The 19,637-nt window shown below is 50.7% G+C and overlaps 1 protein-coding gene across 1 annotated transcript in view; it reads right to left on the bottom strand.

Moving 5' to 3' along the window:
• The window catches only part of LOC141161274 (uncharacterized), a 69,762-nt gene that overhangs the window by 42,426 nt on the left and 7,699 nt on the right, over positions 1-19,637 (bottom strand). The window contains exon 2 of the mRNA XM_073646071.1: positions 7,398-7,521. Coding sequence (XP_073502172.1) covers positions 7,398-7,521 — 124 coding nt within the window. The remainder of the gene's footprint in view (positions 1-7,397; positions 7,522-19,637) is intronic.

Raw genomic sequence — 19,637 nt, 5'->3', positions numbered from 1 at the left:
AACTGGTGTAACTGATCCAGGTTTGTAGGTCGTCTTGCTCAGCGCTCGCAGCCTTTTCAGCTTTGCCCATAAAATTTCAATAGGATTGAGATCAGGGCTTTGTGATGGCCACTAGTGATGACCAGCACTAAAATGCTCGGGTACTCGTTGCTCGGGTCGAGCACATTGGAATACTCGGGTGCTCGACCCGAGCAACGAGCCCAATGTAAGTCTATGGGAAACTCGACCATTTTTCAGGCGGCTCCCTCCGGCGGTCTGCAGAGGGCCTAAAAATTGCCCAAATCGATGGGAACAGTGCTGAAATTACATGGGGACAGCATGGGGAAGACCCCTGGAAGCATTTCTGACTCCCTGGTCACTGCTGTCAACAACGTTGTCAGAGTATTACGCCACTTTTACGGACTCACAATAAAACATACAAAAACAATCCAAAATGGATTTTCCTGGGAAATATGTTAAGGAACATCCTTTCCAGGGTAATGACTTGTATATAAGGCAAAATAAATATACAAAAACAAAAATACTCCTCCACACCTTGGGCTATGTTCACACATAGCGTTTTTGATGCGTTTTTGCACTTTTGTATTGCTTTCAACAAGACAAATGCATTCACTGGGAAATGTCATTGTAACATTTTACAACCTTATCTGGCCATGTGGTGTGTGACCCATCATCAGACACATCCTGTTTCATTTATGAAAGAGAGACACTGAAAGTCACAAAACCTATTTTTATACGGATATCAGGAGGCCCTTACTATTCTTAAAGGGCCAGCAGTCTGCCCTCACTATTCCAAGAGAGCCATCAGCTGGCTATGCTTTGTTGTTCCCATTAATAAAGAGTGGGTCTCCTATGCTGTTATTGCGTGTGCAGTGAGTGGCAGATCTGCCCAAAATTTGGACGCACCCCAATACCCCTTTGAAAATTTGGACGCATCCCAAAACCCCTTACTTGTCTGCCCATACAGTAAGTGTATGGGTTGACAAACATTTACCCCTGGGGGTATACATGAACACACTGTATAATTTTTTTTTTTATGGGCATCATAAACACCCTTTAAAAAAATTATGTGGGTGTTGCATCACGGACCACGGTCACCCTGATGATATGGTGGTGGAGGATGAGGATGAAGAGAAGAAGTAGGACAAGAGCAAATAGCCAAAACCATGTGTGGGTGTGAAAAGGTGCATTGGAATACACCTCACAAAAAAAGACACTGGATTTGAGTTTATGTTACGCTGCTATCATTCGGTGGTGTTGAGAAGTCTGGCCCAATCCAGCCCTTGTTTATTTTCATAAGAGTCAGCCTGTCAGCATTTTCAGTTGACAGGCGGATGCGCTTATCAGTTATAATTCCACCAGTGGCACTAAAAACCCGCTCTGATAAAACGCTGGCAGCAGGGCAGGCCAGGACCTCCAAGGCGTAGAGAGCCAGTTCATTCCACGTGTCCAGCTTGGATACCCAATAATTATAAGGCACAGAGGATCACACAGGATGTTGGTATGGTCAGCAAGGTACTCCCTCAGCATCTTCCCAAACTTTGCACTCCTTGTTAGAGTACCCCGCGCTTCAGGGCCTGGGCGATGGGAGGGTCTGAGAAAACTCTCCCACAACTTTGACAGTGTTCCCCTGCCTCTGCTGGATTGTAGTTGTGTCTCCTTCGCCTGTACTCCTTGGTTGTCCAACGAACTGTGACTTCTGTCGCCAGCGTTTTCAGATGGGAATTTTTTTAATAGTTCCGCAACAAGGGCCTTCTGGTACTGCCCCATTTTTGTAGACCTGTCCACCTCAGGAATAAGAGCTATAAGGTTCTCCTTGTAGCGATGGTCTAGAAGTGTCACCAACCAGTAATAACTGTCACCCAAAATTTTGAGAGCGCGAGGGTCACGGGAAAGGCAGTGTAACATAAACTCAGCCATGCGTGCCAGACTGCTAACAGGCAAGACTTCCGTGTCCTCACCAAGAGGATGACTGACCATGCTCTCCTCCTCCTCCACTTCCTCCTCCTCCCTGTCCTCAGGCCATCCATGCTGAACAGAGGGTATGACAGTTGTGCAGGTAGTACTGTCTATAGCGCATGAAACTAGCTGATATTCTTCCTCCTCCTCCCTCCTCTTCCTCATTGTCACCCAATCCACGTTGGGATGAGATGAGGTTTGGCTGTGTGTAATCACCCTGTATGGTTCCTTGCTCCATCTCATCGTGCTCCGCCTGCAATGCATCCTCTTTGATTGTGAGCAGAGATCGTTTCAGAAGTCAGAGAAGCGAGATGGTGACACTAATTATGGCGTCATTGCCGCTCACCATCTTGGTGGAGTCCTCAAACTTTTGGAGGATGGTACATATGTCTGACATCCATGTCCACTCCTGAGGTCTTATGTGTGAAGTTTGAACTGAATACCGACGGCCTTGTTGATGCTGGTACTCAACAACTGCCCTATTCTGCTCACAAAGCCTTCCCAACATCTGCAGTGAAGAGTTCCAACACGGGGGGACATCACACACCAGTCGGAGAGCCAGAAGCTGCAAACGCTGCTGAAGCACGGCAAGGGCGGTGGAAGCTGTAGCTGACTTTCTAAAATGGGCACACAGGCGGTGTACTTTGACAAGCAGATCCGGCAGCTCCGGGTAGGTTTTGAGAAACCGCTGAACCACTAGGTTAAGCACATGGGCCAGGCATGGTACATGTGTGAGCCCGCCTTGCCTCAGAGCCGCCACCAGGCTCCGGCCATTGTCACACATGACCATGCCTTGCTGTACGTTCAGCGGTGTGAGCCACAGATCTGCCTGCTCTTTCAGAGCTGTCCACAACTCTTCAGCATTCTGCGGTTTGTCACCTAAGCATACTAGCTTCAGTACAGCCTGTTGCCGCTTGGCTGAGGCAGTGCTGCAGTGCTTCCAGCTTGTGACTGATGTGGTCATTTCAGAGATGGAGGCTGAAGAGGAGGAGGAGGCTGAGGAGGATGAAGTGCAGGAGCTGTATACTGTGGGGGCAACCCTGATTGACCCAGGGCCCGCCGGGAGGATGTGTTCCGTCCCAAGGTCCGACTGGGTCCCGGCTTCCACTATGTTAGCCCAGTATGCCATCACCGAGATGTATCGTCCCCGCCCACAAGCACTTGTCCACGTGTCCGTGGTTAGGTGAACTTTTCCAGTAACTGCATTGCTGAGGGCACGGCTAATGTTGTGGAGCACGTGCTTGTGTAATGCGGGGACGGCACACCGGGAGAAATAGTGGTGGCTGGGGACCGAGTACTGAGGGATGGCCGCCGCCATCAGGTTGCGGAAAGCTTCCGTCTCCACGAGCCTAAAAGGCAACATTTCAAGCACAAGCATTAGCGAAATGTGGGAAATTAGTAGTGTGGCCTGTGGGGCGTTGGCTGCATATTTGCGCTTGCATTCCAAGGACTGGGGTATGGACAACTGAACGCTGCGCTGGGACAATGACGTGCTTGCTGATGGTGCCAGTTGAGAGTGTGCAACGACAGGTGTAGGGCAGGAGGCATCTTCGCATGCACTATGGACAAGGGATTGGCTTGCACACACAACAGCGAAAGAAGCAGTGGTGCCACCTGCAGACACTGTTCCTGGACCCTGGGGTTCGGCCCACAAAGTAGGGTGCTTTGCTGCCATGTGCCTGATCATGCTGGTGGTGGTCAGGGTGGTAGTTTTGCTACCCCTGCTGTTGCTGGCCTGGCAGGTGGTGCAAATGGCCTTTTTTGGTTTATCGGCAGATTCTTTAAAAAACATCCAGACTCGGGAAGACCTAACAGTTGTACTGGCAACTTCCGTTGTGTTGGTGGTACGGGTAACGGTTGCCCACATTCTGTCTGTGGCCACCACACTGCTTCTTCTTCTTATCTGTTGGGGTGCTCTGCCTCCCTCCCCCTGTGTGCTGCTGTCCTCGCTCTGCATGGCCTCCTGCCAGGTTGGGTCAGTTACTATATCATCCACCACCTCGTCTTCCACTTCCGCACCCTGGTCCTCCTCCTGACTTTCTGGAAATTGTGTCTCATCATTGTCCACCTCTTGTGACACTTTCCCACCATCGCCTTCGTAGGACCGTGGCTGCTCAAGTATTTGGGCATCGCTACATGCGATCTCCTCTTGCCCCGCCTCAAGTGGACTAGGCGAGAGGCACGAATCTATAAATGGAAAAGTGAACAGCTCTTCAGGGTGTCCAAGTGTGGGATCAGTTGTCTCTGGGCACTCGGCATGGTGGGAGGAAGGAGGATCAGGGTGAGGAATATGCAGTCCAGACTCACAGCTACTGAGACTTGACCATGTGGAAGACAGGGTGGTGGTGGTGGTGGCGGCTAAGTGATGACTGGAAGCATTATCCGCTATCCAACCAATAACCTTTTGACACTGCTCTGTGTTCAATAGTGGTGTTCTGCGGTCCCCTATTAATTGGGACAGGAAGGTTGAGCGAGAAGATGTGGGTGTTTGTTGTGGCACAATTTCAGCGTGCCCACGGCCTCGGTCTCTGCATGCACCATCACCATCACGTCCAGTTCCCCGTCCCTTGCCACGTGCCTTGCCCATTTTAAATGGAGGACAGTATCTTCCACGCTCACTACAAATGGCTGAATTTGAAGCGAACTTATATGTGATCCGTGTGACGGGCAAACAGTTTTAAGTACCTGGCCTGTAGGTAACTATTTTGAACAGCAAACGTGTCAATAACTTCACTGACATACTGAAACTAAATTTTAATGGAGGCCAGAAATGGCAGAATTTTGAGCAAACTTATATGTGATCCGTGTGACGGACAAACTACAGTTTTAAACATCTGGATTTCTAGTGCTGTAATATGGAAAGGACCTGGCTGTATTCTGCAGTGCCAACAAGCAAATGGCGCAGAAAAACGGTGTTCTCTGGATTGCTTTTTAAGCAAATAATTAGGATTAAGATCAAAAAAATATTATTCCTGGCCCCTGAGACCTGGACCTATGTCTACAACTTTCTGTAAAAGCACCAGCTGACCGAACTGGAAAGGACCCTCTTGCTATGTGCACTGCAGTCTGCTATATACCCTGCCTGCCTGCCTATATACACTGCCTGCCTATATACACTGCCTGCCTGATATCTCTGCAGATGGATTATTCCTCAGTAGTGTTGATGGAGTATGTTCTATTAACCCTTTCGCCGAGTATGCTCGGGCCGAGCTCCGAGTATTTATAGCTGCTCGGTGATAAGGTTAATTTGCTCCCGTGTGCATGATTTGCAACTGTTTGACAGCTTTATTACATGTGAGGAATATCTATTTCTTGTCTATTTCTTACACATTCCTCCCATGTAATAAAGCTGTCAAACAGTTGCAAATCAAGCACACGGGATCAATTTAACCTTATCACCGAGCAGCTGTAAATACTCGGAGCTTGGCCCGAGCATACTCGGACAGAACATACTCGCTCAACCCTATTCCTCAGAAGGACTGTTAGTTGAGATGGATATGTGTAGAGAATCTTGTAGAATACCTACACTAACTAATAAACAAGCAAATCTCTCCCTAGCTCAGCAGCAGCTCCTCTCCCTACACTGTCTGATCCGGAGTGACTGTGACGAGCATGGCGACGCCAGGTCTGATATAGACCTGATGACGCTGTGCAGCCAGCCAATCACTGTAATGCCACAACCAACATGGCTGTAGCATTACAGTGTGTGGCAGACAATCTCTGCATGTTTATTGGTGCTTTAAATAGCACCAAATATGCACGGAGGGGACCTGAGCTCCCACCGAGCAACCCCGGAAATACTCGGCGATACTCAGTGTGATGGTCGGGAGAGCACCGAGCAGTAGCAAACATGCTCGCTCATCTATAATGGCCACTCCAAAACATTGACTTTGTTATCCTTAAGCCACTCTGTTGCCATTGGAAATTGGATGTTGCGCCCCCAGCAATTCACCCCCAGCAGTTCGCCCCCGCACATTTGGTCCCCAGCATTTGGCCCCCAGGATGTTTTTCCCCCGCACATCTCACCCCCGCACATATCGCCCCCAGTTTGAAACATCCAGGGGCGAAACGTGAGGGGCGAAATGTGGGCGGGCGAATCTTCCTGGGGGTGAAATGATAGGGGCAAAATGTGCGGGGGCGAAATGTACCTGGGGGCGAACAGATGGGGGCGAACTGCTGGGGGCGAATTGCTGGGGGCGAGCTGCTGGGGGCGAAACTTCCTATAACCGTTGCCATTTTGGCAGTTTACTTTGGGTCATTGTCCATTTGGAAGACCCATTTTCGCCTAAGCTATAACTTCCTGGCTGATGTCTTGAGATGTTGCATCAGTATTGCCACATAATCTTCTTTTCTCATGATGCCATCTATTTTGTGAAGTGCACCAGTCCCTACTGCAGTAAAACAACCCACAACATGATGCTGCCACCCAAGTGTTTCACAGTTGGGATGGTGTTCTTAGGCTTCCAAGCTTCTCCCTTTTTCCTCCAAATGTAAAGATGGTCATTATGCACAAAAAGTTCAATTTTGATTTCATCAGACCACAGGACGTCTCCAAAAATGATTGTCTTTGTTCCTGTGTGAATTTGCAAATATTAATTTGGCTTTCTTATGTTTCTTTTGGAGTAATGGCGTCTTCCTGGCAGAGTGGCTTTTCAGCCCATGTTGATACAGTACTCGTTTGACGGTGGATATTGACAAAATCTTACCAGCTTCCGCCATCATCTTCACAAGGTCTTTTGCTTTTGTCCTTGGGTTGATATGTACATGTCAGACCAAAGCACGTTCATCTCTGGGACACAGAACCCGTCTCCTTCCTGAGCAGTATGATGGCTGGACATTCCCATCTTGTTTCTTCTTGCGTATAATTGTTTGTACAGATGAACGAGGCACCTTCAGGTATTTTGAAATTTTACCCAAGGATGAGCCAGAGTAGTGCAAGTCCACAATTCTCTTCCTGATATCTTGGCTGATTTCTTTAGACTTTACCATGATGCTACACAAATAAGCGGTGTGTTTCAGGTGTGCATTAAAATACATCTACAGGTGTGTCTCTAATTAACTCAGCTGTTGCAAAAAAAAACTCAGAAGCTTCCAAACACATGACATCATCATATGGGCCATCCAGAATTGTTTAAAGGCATAGTAATCTTAGTGTATGGAAACTTTTGACTTTGCAGTAAGTAATAAAAACGTTTTAAAACATTCTCTCTCTCTCTCATTATTCTGGCATTTGGCAAATATTACAATTGATGGTAAAATCCTAATTGACCTAAAACGGGAAAGGTTTATTCTGGTTTCATGTCAGATATTAAGAAAAACATCATATGTGTCTTTTGATATAGTGGATGGAAACTTCTGGTTTTAACTGTATATCACACTGACGTGGATTCTTGGTTGTAGCACTGAGCCGATGTGTCGGTGTCTGGTCTCTTACTCACCTGAGCACAAATACCGGGAAGATGAAATCGGAGATTTTTACTTCTTTCTCAGCTATGATTATTCTTTCTACAAGTCTAAATCCTTCTTCCCGTTTCACTTCTTTGCCGAGTGGCAGCAGATTTCCTGGAGAGGTAACATAAATCAGTTTTAGAAACATAAGTTTCGCCTCCAATCTTATTCTTGGAGATCAGTATTGGGGGGCTAATAACCCGGCATGTTGCTCAGTTGTGTGGACCCCAGTAGCAGTGATAGAGACTGTGTTAGCTGCTGATGAAAAAAAATTACAAATGCTATAAATGTGACAGAAAAACACAATAATAAGAGAATTTTTAATAACATGCTGGACCTGATCTACTCCCGACTCTGCTCAGTGCATGACTTTACTAACTCCTCTCTCCTGCTCTCTGATCATCCTCTTCTTTCTTTCTTTGTCAAGAACTGTGACCCCGCTCAGGACACCTCCACTTTCCACACTTATAGAAAAAAATGCGCCATTAACACCCAGAAACTTATGAAGAATCGAAAGTCATCGTTGGCCCCGATCTCCCCCCTGTCATGTCCTGACTCTGCACTGATACATTATAATGATACATTGCAGAGTACCCTGGATGAAGCTGCACCTCCTACACAGAGAACAACCCGGCACAGACTGCGACAACCTTGGCACACACTACAAACACGGCTTCTACAGCGGCGCTCCTGGTGCACCGAACGTCTGTAGAGAAAATCCAATCTGGCTGAAGATTTCATCCGTTATAAGTTTATGCTTAATACATACAACTCCGCCCTTCACCTCTCCAAACAAACCTATTTCAATACCCTCATCACCTCATTTTCCAATAATCCTAAACGCCTCTTTGACATTTTTCATTCCCTCCTCCTTCTAAGAGTGCCGGCCCCGACCACCGACCTCAGCGCTGATGATTTGGCTAATTATTTCAAAGAAAAAATTGAGCATACTGTATCTGACAAGAAATTTTCTCCCAATCCCCTAATATCATGCACGGTCCTCCCTCTCCCATTGCATCTAGCTCATTCTCTGTCTTTGAACCACTCACGGAAGAAGAAGTGATCAGGCTCCTTGCATCTTCTCGCCATACCACCTGCACCAGTGACCCTATTCCCTCACATCTCCCCAGTCCCTTTCCCTGGTTGTCACCACTCACCTAAATAAAATATTCAACCTCTCGCTCTCATGTTCTATTTTTCCCTCCTCATTTAAACACTCCAGCATACACCCCTTACTTAAAAAAACATCCGTCAACCAGAACTGTGCTGCGAACTACAGACCGGTCTCTAATCTCTCATCTCTAAACTCCTGGAACGCTTGTTATACTCCCGTCTAATCAGCTATCTCTCAGATAACGGTTTTCATGACCCTTTACAATCTGGTTTCCGCTCCTCACACTCTATTGAAACTGCCCTCACTAAAGTCTCTAATGATCTACTAACAGCTAAATCTAATGGTCTCTGCTCCCTGCTGATCTCCTGGATCTCTCTACAGCATTCGACACTGTGGATCACCAGCTCCTCCTCACTATGCTCCGCTCTATCAGGCTTAAGGACACTGTTCCCTCCTGTTTCTCCTCCTACCACTCTGACTGTTCCTTTACTGTGTCTTTTGCTGGCTCCTCTTCCCCTTACTGTCGGAGTTCCTTAGGGTTCAGTCCTACTCTTCTCCTTGTATACCGCCTCTATTGGAAAAACAATCAGCAGATTCGGTTTTCAGTACCATCTCTGTGCTGATGACACCCAATTATACACCTCTGCTCCGGACATCACCCCTGCATTACTACAAAAGACCAGTGATTGTGAACTACTTGTCTTTCCTCACTCCACTAACCTACCTGTGCCCGATATTGCCATTTCTGTTTGTGGCTCCACTATTACTCCCCAGCAACAAGCCCGCTGTCTTGGGGTCATATTTGATTCAGATCTTTCCTTCACTCCTCACATGTGATCACTCACTCGCTCATGTCACCTACACCTCAAAAACATTTCTAGAATTTGACCTTTTCTTACCTTTTGAGTAGGCAAAATCTCTTTCTGTCGCTCTGATTCATTCTCGTCTGGACTACTGCAACTCTGTACTAATCGGTCTCCCTCTTACTAAATCCTGCCCTCTCCAATCTGTCCTGAATGCAGCAGCCAGGATCATATTCCTCGCCAACTGCTACACCGACGCCTCTTCCCTGTGCCAGCCATTGCACTGGTTACCCATCCGATACCGAGTCCAATACAAACTCCTCACTCTCACCCACAAAGCTCTCCATGCTTCAGCACCACCTTACATCTCCTCCTTCGTCTCAGTCTACAACCCTACCCGTGTCCTCTGTTCTGCTAATGACTTAATAGTGACTAACATCTCAATAATCCAATCCTCCTGCTCCCATCTCCAAGACTTCTCACATGCTGCACCAGTTCTCTGGAATGCATTGCCCAGGACACTTTGATTAATGCCCAATACCCATAGTTTTAAGCGTGGCCTAAAAACGTAATTCTTTACATTGGCCTATCGCCTCAACTCACTTATCTAACTATCCCTGTTTTTCCCATAAAAAACTTCCTTCCAAACCAGGTCCCGCGTACCATCTGTTCACACACTCCCATTCACTTAATAGACTTCTGTGTCTGAACTTGTTCACGTATTGGTTGGTGACCGGTTCATTCAGCATTATGTGATTATTACCCCATTTATTACATTGATGGTTGACCGCACAATACAAGCAATTGTTACCATCCACCTTTCGTGTCTCCCCTATTTCCTCATAGATTGTAAGCTTGCGAGCAGCCGGGCCCTCTCTCCTCCTGGTATCTGTTAATTTGTTAAATCTGTGATTATTGTTATTCTGTAATGTCTTTATTGTCTGTACAAGTCTCCTCTAAAATGTAAAGTGCTGCGGAATATATTGGCGCTATAAAAATAAAAATTATTATTATAATTTTCTATGTAATAAATGTAAGTAATACGGTCATATATAAATAATAATACAGACATATAGTTACAAAATAACAGGTATCAGCCCCATACTATTACTGAACAAAGTGCTCAAAACAAGGGACTAATAATGCCATGTAATACCATGAGCATATATTATATTATCACCAGTGTGGTAGATCGCTCACTCGGCTGCACACGGAGGTAGACACAGGTACGCCGTCTCTTTAAATGTTTGGTTGGTTTATTAATAGTGTGGCATAAACCAACCTTTAATCTGTAAAAATAAACACAGCCCGCTGGACAAAACAGGAAAACAAAGCAAAAATGGTAACACAAAGAAAGCAGTCCTTGTAGTAGCAGGGATTCGCTTGCTAAGAGTTGAGCAACTCCACATGGTTCAGGAACAAACACAAGCTCCCTTCTGGAGCTCACTTCTCCAGACATTGAACTCTGAATGCCTCAGCTGGCCGAGTATTTAAACTCCCCCAGACCACACCCTGAGAGATATGGTGAATGACCTCCCACCTTTCACTATGGTCATTCACAAAAAAACACTCCCTTTACTATGAACTTAACCCCTCTCAACAAATAACATGCTCGAGGAAACCTAATGGTTTTAGTTCACTGAAGCCAACAGCCTCAGGGAAACCTATCTCCTCTCCTGCACTTTACCAGTGACTTTGTCACACCAGATAGTGACCAAACAATACTGCCATACTGATACAAACCACAATACTAACACTAATGCTACCCTCATACAATGACCGCCTGGTGAAGTAGTTCATTTTCACTTTTCTTTTTCATCCGGTGCAGACTTCTACTCAGGCTTCGTCTCTACAAAGGAGGTCACACCTCTATTTGAAAGTAATGATGGTCCCTACAGACCCTCCTCATTCTCGGGTCCTCTGTAACCGCGATTGTTACACCTAACCCCTGGTGTGTGGGAATCAATAGCACTAAGATTATTGAACTTGTTTCATCAAGCAGAAAAGTTTCTTCCTGTGTTCTATGAGACATCAGTGACTCTTCATGGGCCCTGTGACTTCTCTCCTCCATCTGATCTTTAGTCATGGTGGCAGGGTGCAATGATCGCTCTCGCAGCGGGTGCAACCACAGCCGGACCTCACAAGGTTAGAGGACTCGTGCTGTTGTAGAAGCAGCTGCTGTCTCATATCTACAGCAGAGTACAGCACAGAGACGAGTGTGCAGATGAGGCTGCTCGGTTTCTGGGTATGGTGACTGTCCTGCCATAGCATTTTGCAATGTATATATGCTGGGAGAAGTCACACTAACGAGGTAGTCCTGTGATCTTATAGCAACATATTTCTGAATGACTCGTGATGAATGTAGAAGCGTCGGACTGGCAAATAGAGGGGTACTGGATCCCACTGAGCTCAGTCACCAGGCTTCTTGTAGGGGCGGCCGGGTGTTTGGCTCAGTCATATGTTTTTCTAGGACCAATGCAGAGCCTCCCCCTACCGGCAATAATGCTCTTCTCGCAGAGCTTCCAGCTAGCTGTAACTTTATACATAGACTGCTGTAGTCAGACTAATAGGAGGTGGAGAGAGTGAGGCAGACTGACCGCAGGAATAGAAGAAGACTCCTGGTCTGCGCTCTCTCCCAACTGCTTTCTGCCGCCATCTGCCTCTCTCTCCTCTCGTTGCTTTCTGCCTCCATCTGCCGCTCTCTCCTCTAGCTGCTTTCTGCCGCCATCTGCCCCTCTCTCCCCCAACTGCTTTCTGCTGCCATCTGCCCCTCTTTCCTCTAGCTGCTTTCTGCCCCCATCTGCCCCTCTCTCCCCCAACTGCTTTCTGCTGCCATCTGCTCCTCTCTCCTCTAGCTGCATTCTGCCGCCATCTGCCCCTCTCCCCAAATGCTTTCTGCTGCCATCTGCCTCTCTCTTCTCTAGCTGCTTTCTGCCGCCATCTGCCCCTCTCTCCCCCAACTACGTTCTGCCGCCATCTACCCCTCTCCCCAACTGCTTTCTGCCGCCATCTGCCTCTCTCTTCTCTAGCTGCTTTCTGCTGCCATCTGCCCCTCTCTCCTCTAGCTGCGTTCTGCCGCCATCTGCCCCTCTCTCCCCGAACTGCTTTCTGCCGCCATCTGCCCCTCTCTCCTCTAGCTGCGTTCTGCCGCCATCTGCCCCTCTCTCCCCGAACTACTTTCTGCCACCATCTGCCCCTCTCTCCTCTAGCTGCGTTCTGCCGCCATCTGCCCCTATCTCCTCTAGCTGTGTTCTGCCGCCATCTGCCCCTCTCTCCCCAACTGCTTTCTGCCGCCATCTGCCCCTCTCTCCTCTAGTTGCTTTCTGCCGCCATCTGCACCATCTCCTCTAGCTGTGTTCTGCCGCCATCTGCCCCTCTCTCCCCCAACTGCTTTCTGCCTCCATCTGCCCCTCTCTCCTCTAGCGGCTTTCTGCCGCCATCTGCCTCTCTCTCCTCTAGGTGCTTTCTACCGCCATTTACCTCTCTCTCCTCTAGCTGCTTTCTGTCGCCATCTGCCCCTCTCTCCCCCAACTGCTTTCTGCTGCCATCTGCCCCTCTCTCCCTAACTGCTTTCTGCCTCCATCTGCCCCTCTCTCCTCTAGCTGCATTCTGCCGCCATCTGCCTCTCTCTCCTGTAGGTGCTTTCTACCGCCATTTGCCCCTCTCTCCTCTAGCTGCATTCTGCCACCATCTACCTCTCTCTCCTCCAGGTACTTTCTGCTGCCATCTGCCTCTCTCTCGTCTAGCTGCTTTCTGTCACCATCTGCCCCTATCTCCTCTAGCTGCTTTCTGCCGCCATCTGCCCCTTTCTCCCCAACTGCTTTCTGCCTCCATCTGCCCCTCTCTCCTCTAGCGGCTTTCTGCTGCCATCTGCGCCTCTCTCCCCCAACTGCTTTCTGCCGCCACCTGCCCCTCTCTCCTCTAGTTGCTTTCTGCTGTCATCTGCCCCTCTCTCCTCTAGTTGCTTTCTGTCGCCATCTGCCCCTCTCTCCCCTAGCTGCTTTCTGCCGCCATCTGCCTCTCTCTCCTTTAGTTGCTTTCTGCCTCCATCTGCCCCTATCTCCTCTAGCTGTGTTCTGCCGCTATCTGCCCCTCTCTCCCCCAACTGATTTCTGCCGCCATCTGCCCCTCTCTCCTCCAGTTGCTTTCTGCCGCCATCTGCTCCTCTCTCCCCAACTGCTTTCTGCCTCCATCTGCCCCTCTCTCCTCTAGCGGCTTTCTGCCGCCATCTCCTTCTCTCTCCTCTAGGTGCTTTCTACCGCCATTTACCTGTCTCTCCTCTAGCTGCTTTCTATCGCCATCTGCCCCTCTCTCCTCTAGCTGCGTTCTACCTCCGTCTGCCTCACTCTCCTCTAGGTGCTTTCTACCGCCATTTACCTCTCTCTCCTCTAGCTGCTTTCTGTCGCCATCTGCCCTTCTCTCCTCTAGTTGCCGTCTGCTGCCATCTGCACCATCTCCTCTAGCTGTGTTCTGCCGCCATCTGCCCCTCTCTCCCCCAACTGCTTTCTGCTGCCATCTGCCCCTCTCTACCTAACTGCTTTCTGCCTCCATCTGCCCCTCTCTCCTCTAGCTGCATTCTGCCGCCATCTGCCTCTCTCTCCTCTAGGTGCTTTCTGCTGCCATCTGCCTCTCTCTCGTCTAGCTGCTTTCTGCCACTATCTGCCCCTATCTCCTCTAGCTGCTTTCTGCCACCATCTGCCCATTTCTCCCCAACTGCTTTCTGCCTCCATCTGCTCCTCTCTCCTCTAGCGGCTTTCTGCCACCATCTGCCCCTCTCTCCTCTAGTTGCTTTCTGCTGCCATCTGTCCCTCTCTCCTCTAGTTGCTTTCTGCCGCCATCTGCCCCCCTCTCCCCTAGCTCCTTTCTGCCGCCATCTGCCTCTCTCTCCTTTAGTTGCTTTCTGCCTCCATCTGCCCCTCTCTCTAGTTGCTTTCTGCCGCCATCTGCTCCTTTCTCCTCTAGCTGTGTTCTGCCGCCATCTGTCCCTCTCTCCTCTAGCTGCTTTCTGCCTCCATCTGCCCCAATCTCCTCTAGCTGTGTTCTGCCGCCATCTGCCCCTCTCTCCCCCAACTGCTTTCTGCCGCCATCTGCCCCTCTCTCCCCAACTGCTTTCTGCCTCCATCTGCCTCTCTCTCCTCTAGCTGCGTTCTGCCGCCATCTGCCTCTCTCTCCTCTAGGTGCTTTCTACCGCCATTTACCTCTCTCTCCTCTAGCTGCTTTCTGTCGCCATCTGCCCCTCTCTTCTCTAGTTGCTTTCTGCCACCATCTGCCCCTCTCTCCCCAACTGCTCTCTGCCGCCATCTGCCTCTCTCTCCTCTAGCTGCTTTCTGCCACCATCTGCCCCTATTTCCTCTAGCTGCTTTCTGCCGCCATCTGCCCCTCTCTCCTCTAGTTGCTTTCTGCTGCCATCAGCCCCTCTCTCCCCCAACTGCTTTCTGCCGCCATTTGCCCCTCTCTCCTCTAGTTGCTTTCTGCTGCCATCTGCCCCTCTTTCCTCTAGTTGCTTTCTGCCGCCATCTGCCCCTATCTCCTCTAGCTGCATTCTGCCACCATCTGCCCCTCTCTCCCCCAACTGCTTTCTGCTGCCATCTGCCCCTCTCTCCTTAACTGCTTTCTGCCTCCATCTGCCCCTCTCTCCCCTGGCTGCATTCTGCCGCCATCTGCCTCCCTCTCCTCTAGGTGCTTTCTACCGCCATTTGCCCCTCTCTCCTCTAGCTGCATTCTGCCACCATCTACCTCTCCTCCAAGTACTTTCTGCTGCCATCTGCCTCTCTCTCGTCTAGCTGCTTTCTGTCACCATCTGCCCCTATCTCCTCTAGCTGCTTTCTGCCGCCATCTGCCCCTTTCTCCCCAACTGCTTTCTGCCTCCATCTGCCCCTCTCTCCTCTAGCGGCTTTCTGCTGCCATCTGCGCCTCTCTCCCCCAACTGCTTTCTGCCGCCACCTGCCCCTCTCTCCTCTAGTTGCTTTCTGCTGTCATCTGCCCCTCTCTCCTCTAGTTGCTTTCTGTCGCCATCTGCCCCTCTCTCCCCTAGCTGCTTTCTGCCGCCATCTGCCTCTCTCTCCTTTAGTTGCTTTCTGCCTCCATCTGCCCCTATCTCCTCTAGCTGTGTTCTGCCGCTATCTGCCCCTCTCTCCCCCAACTGATTTCTGCCGCCATCTGCCCCTCTCTCCTCCAGTTGCTTTCTGCCGCCATCTGCTCCTCTCTCCCCAACTGCTTTCTGCCTCCATCTGCCCCTCTCTCCTCTAGCGGCTTTCTGCCGCCATCTCCTTCTCTCTCCTCTAGGTGCTTTCTACCGCCATTTACCTCTCTCTCCTCTAGCTGCTTTCTATCGCCATCTGCCCCTCTCTCCTCTAGCTGCGTTCTACCTCCGTCTACCTCACTCTCCTCTAGGTGCTTTCTACCGCCATTTACCTCTCTCTCCTCTAGCTGCTTTCTGTCGCCATCTGCCCTTCTCTCCTCTAGTTGCCGTCTGCTGCCATCTGCACCATCTCCTCTAGCTGTGTTCTGCCGCCATCTGCCCCTCTCTCCCCCAACTGCTTTCTGCTGCCATCTGCCCCTCTCTACCTAACTGCTTTCTGCCTCCATCTGCCCCTCTCTCCTCTAGCTGCATTCTGCCGCCATCTGCCTCTCTCTCCTCTAGGTGCTTTCTGCTGCCATCTGCCTCTCTCTCGTCTAGCTGCTTTCTGCCACTATCTGCCCCTATCTCCTCTAGCTGCTTTCTGCCACCATCTGCCCATTTCTCCCCAACTGCTTTCTGCCTCCATCTGCTCCTCTCTCCTCTAGCGGCTTTCTGCCACCATCTGCCCCTCTCTCCTCTAGTTGCTTTCTGCTGCCATCTGTCCCTCTCTCCTCTAGTTGCTTTCTGCCGCCATCTGCCCCCCTCTCCCCTAGCTGCTTTCTGCCGCCATCTGCCTCTCTCTCCTTTAGTTGCTTTCTGCCTCCATCTGCCCCTCTCTCTAGTTGCTTTCTGCCGCCATCTGCTCCTTTCTCCTCTAGCTGTGTTCTGCCGCCATCTGTCCCTCTCTCCTCTAGCTGCTTTCTGCCTCCATCTGCCCCAATCTCCTCTAGCTGTGTTCTGCCGCCATCTGCCCCTCTCTCCCCCAACTGCTTTCTGCCGCCATCTGCCCCTCTCTCCCCAACTGCTTTCTGCCTCCATCTGCCTCTCTCTCCTCTAGCTGCGTTCTGCCGCCATCTGCCTCTCTCTCCTCTAGGTGCTTTCTACCGCCATTTACCTCTCTCTCCTCTAGCTGCTTTCTGTCGCCATCTGCCCCTCTCTTCTCTAGTTGCTTTCTGCCACCATCTGCCCCTCTCTCCCCAACTGCTCTCTGCCGCCATCTGCCTCTCTCTCCTCTAGCTGCTTTCTGCCACCATCTGCCCCTATTTCCTCTAGCTGCTTTCTGCCGCCATCTGCCCCTCTCTCCTCTAGTTGCTTTCTGCTGCCATCAGCCCCTCTCTCCCCCAACTGCTTTCTGCCGCCATTTGCCCCTCTCTCCTCTAGTTGCTTTCTGCTGCCATCTGCCCCTCTTTCCTCTAGTTGCTTTCTGCCGCCATCTGCCCCTATCTCCTCTAGCTGCATTCTGCCACCATCTGCCCCTCTCTCCCCCAACTGCTTTCTGCTGCCATCTGCCCCTCTCTCCTTAACTGCTTTCTGCCTCCATCTGCCCCTCTCTCCCCTGGCTGCATTCTGCCGCCATCTGCCTCCCTCTCCTCTAGGTGCTTTCTACCGCCATTTGCCCCTCTCTCCTCTAGCTGCATTCTGCCACCATCTACCTCTCCTCCAAGTACTTTCTGCTGCCATCTGCCTCTCTGTCGTCTAGCTGCTTTCTGCCACCATCTGCCCCTATCTCTTCTAGCTGCTTTCTGCCGCCATCTGCCTCTTTCTCCCCAACTGCTTTCTGCCTTCATCTGCCCCTCTCTCCTCTAGCGGCTTTCTGCCACCATCTGCCCCTCTCTCCCCCAACTGCTTTCTGCCGCCACCTGCCCCTTTCTCCTCTAGTTGCTTTCTGCCGCCATCTGCCCCTCTCTCCTCTAGTTGCTTTCTGCCGCCATCTGCCCCTCTCTCCCCTAGCTGCTTTCTGCCTCCATCTGCCCCTCTCTCCTCTAGCTGCATTCTGCCACCATCTGCCCCTCTCTCCCCAACTGCTTTCTGCCTCCATCTGCCTCTCTCTCCCCTAGCTGCTTTCTGCTGCCATCTGCCCCTCTCTCCCCAACTGCTTTCTGCCTCCATCTGCCTCTCTCTCCCCTAGCTGCTTTCTGCCGCCATCTGCCCCTCTCTCCCCAACTGCTTTCTGCCTCCATCTGCCTCTCTCTCCCCTAGCTGTTTTCTGCCACCATCTGCCTCTCTCTCCCCTAGCTGCTTTCTGCCGCCATCTGCCCCTCTCTCCCCTAGCTGCTTTCTGCCTCCATCTGCCCCTCTCTCCTCTAGCTGCATTCTGCCACCATCTGCCCCTCTCTCCTCTAGCTGCTTTCTGCCTCCATCTGCCCCTCTCTCCTCTAGCTGCATTATGCCACCATCTGCCTCTCTCTCCTCTAGTTGCTTTCTGCCGCCATCTCCTATCGCTCTCCTCTCGCTGCTTTCTGCTGTCCAATGCCATACCCATATGGTTTCATCTTTCTTTCTAGAATTACTTTTCCTTTCTTTGCTGCCCCTACCCCTCTTATTTATTAGTAGGCACCAACTGGGATGAGTGCTGCCAAGATATAGTTTACTTGTTCAGACTTCAACTATTAAAGGGAACCTGTCACCTAATTGATGCTGTTCTTACAGCGGATGGCAGGAATCGGAGCCCGGTGCACCGTTGCAGACAGAACATAATGTAAAGATCCTCTAGGGTGAGCCACAGGAATGTACCGGCCCGGCAAAAGAAGACTATTGTTGCGTTTTTGTGACCAGAAACTCCTTCAATTCAATGTGACCATCGTGAATTTTCATATTGCTTTACACTTTAGGACTCTGAAAGAAAACATCCCTTAAAGTCTCAATTTGATCTTTAAATAATTCTTTATGAGAATTAAATTTCTTTCTCATTTTTGCAATGAGCTTAATTAAAATATCCTGAAAAAAGCCTTAAAGATGTCCCAGCAGAGGTGGATATATTATTGGTGCAACCTGTGCAGCCGCAGGGCCCAAAGTAAGTGAAATGGTGCATTATGGCGCTATTGGACTGAAAAGGGCCCATACACTTGTAGTGCCGGCGTCCCTGCCCTCTGCTAGGCAGGGACGCTGTTCCCCTCACCGCTCTGCTCCGTGCCCGGCGTCCCTCTCCCGCTCTGCTGGCAGCGCGCGCTCCTTCCCGGCCACTGTGCTTAGGGCGCGCGCGCGCGCCCTCCCTCCCTCTTAAAGGGGCCGCGCGCGCCGTCCTAAGGAGTCCCCGGCCAATGGCCGGAGGACTTTACCATATATAAGGCACCTCCTCCAAAATGGAGGTGCCCGAGCAATGTTGTTGCACCGTTCTACTCTGCTTCAGCCCTCAGGTCCCGTAGCCAGTTACCTGCCAGTTACCTGCCAGATTCCTGCCAGCTTGCTGTCCTAATCCTGCCTGATTTCCTGTTACCTGCCTGCCTGCCTGAGGTCCGACGGTCTGCCTTACAACTCCGGTCAGTCTGTCTAAGGACCAACTTGCTCGCTCACCTGGGAGCGCACATCAGCTACCTGCCTGCTTGCCTGAGGTCCGACGGTCTGCCTTACAACTCCGGTCAGTCTGTCTATGGACCAGCTTGCCCGCTCACCTGGGAGCGCTTCTCCGCTACCTGCCTGCTTGCCTGCCCGGAGGCTCCGCTGTCACGTGCTGTGACCACCAGCTATTCCAGACTCTTGCCCGCTCACCTGGGAGCGCTTCTCCGCTACCTGCCTGCTTGCCTGCCCGGAGGCTCCGCTGTCACGTGCTGTGACCACCAGCTATTCCAGACTCTTGCCCGCTCACCTGGGAGCGCTTCTCCGCTACCTGCCTGCTTGCCTACCTGGAGGCTCCGCCGTCACGTGCTGTGACCACCTGCTATTCCAGAGACTCTCGCTTGCTCACCTGGGAGCACACATCCTCCATCTGCCTTGCTAGCCTACCTGGAGGTTCAGCCATCACAGGTCGTACCTACCCTTTACCTAGAGACTGCCCCGGTCACTTGCCGTGACCTCCAGCCCGTTCTTCCAGAGACTGCCCCGGTCACTTGCCGTGACCTCCAGCCCGTTCTTCCAGAGACTGCCCTGATCACTTGCCGTGACCTCCTGCCTGTACACCCAGAGACTGTCCCGGTCACCTGCTGTGACTGCCTGCCTGGTCGCCACCCGCTCCCTTACAAGGACCGCTCCCTTG

Source organism: Phyllobates terribilis, unplaced genomic scaffold (assembly GCF_046119375.1).
Source record: "Phyllobates terribilis strain yellow unplaced genomic scaffold, ASM4611937v1 Scaffold_9__5_contigs__length_417890890, whole genome shotgun sequence".
In the NCBI taxonomy this organism is placed as follows: Eukaryota; Metazoa; Chordata; class Amphibia; order Anura; family Dendrobatidae; genus Phyllobates; species Phyllobates terribilis.
The sequence above is the reverse complement of the archived record's forward strand: the minus strand, read 5'-3'. Positions and strand labels throughout refer to the sequence as shown.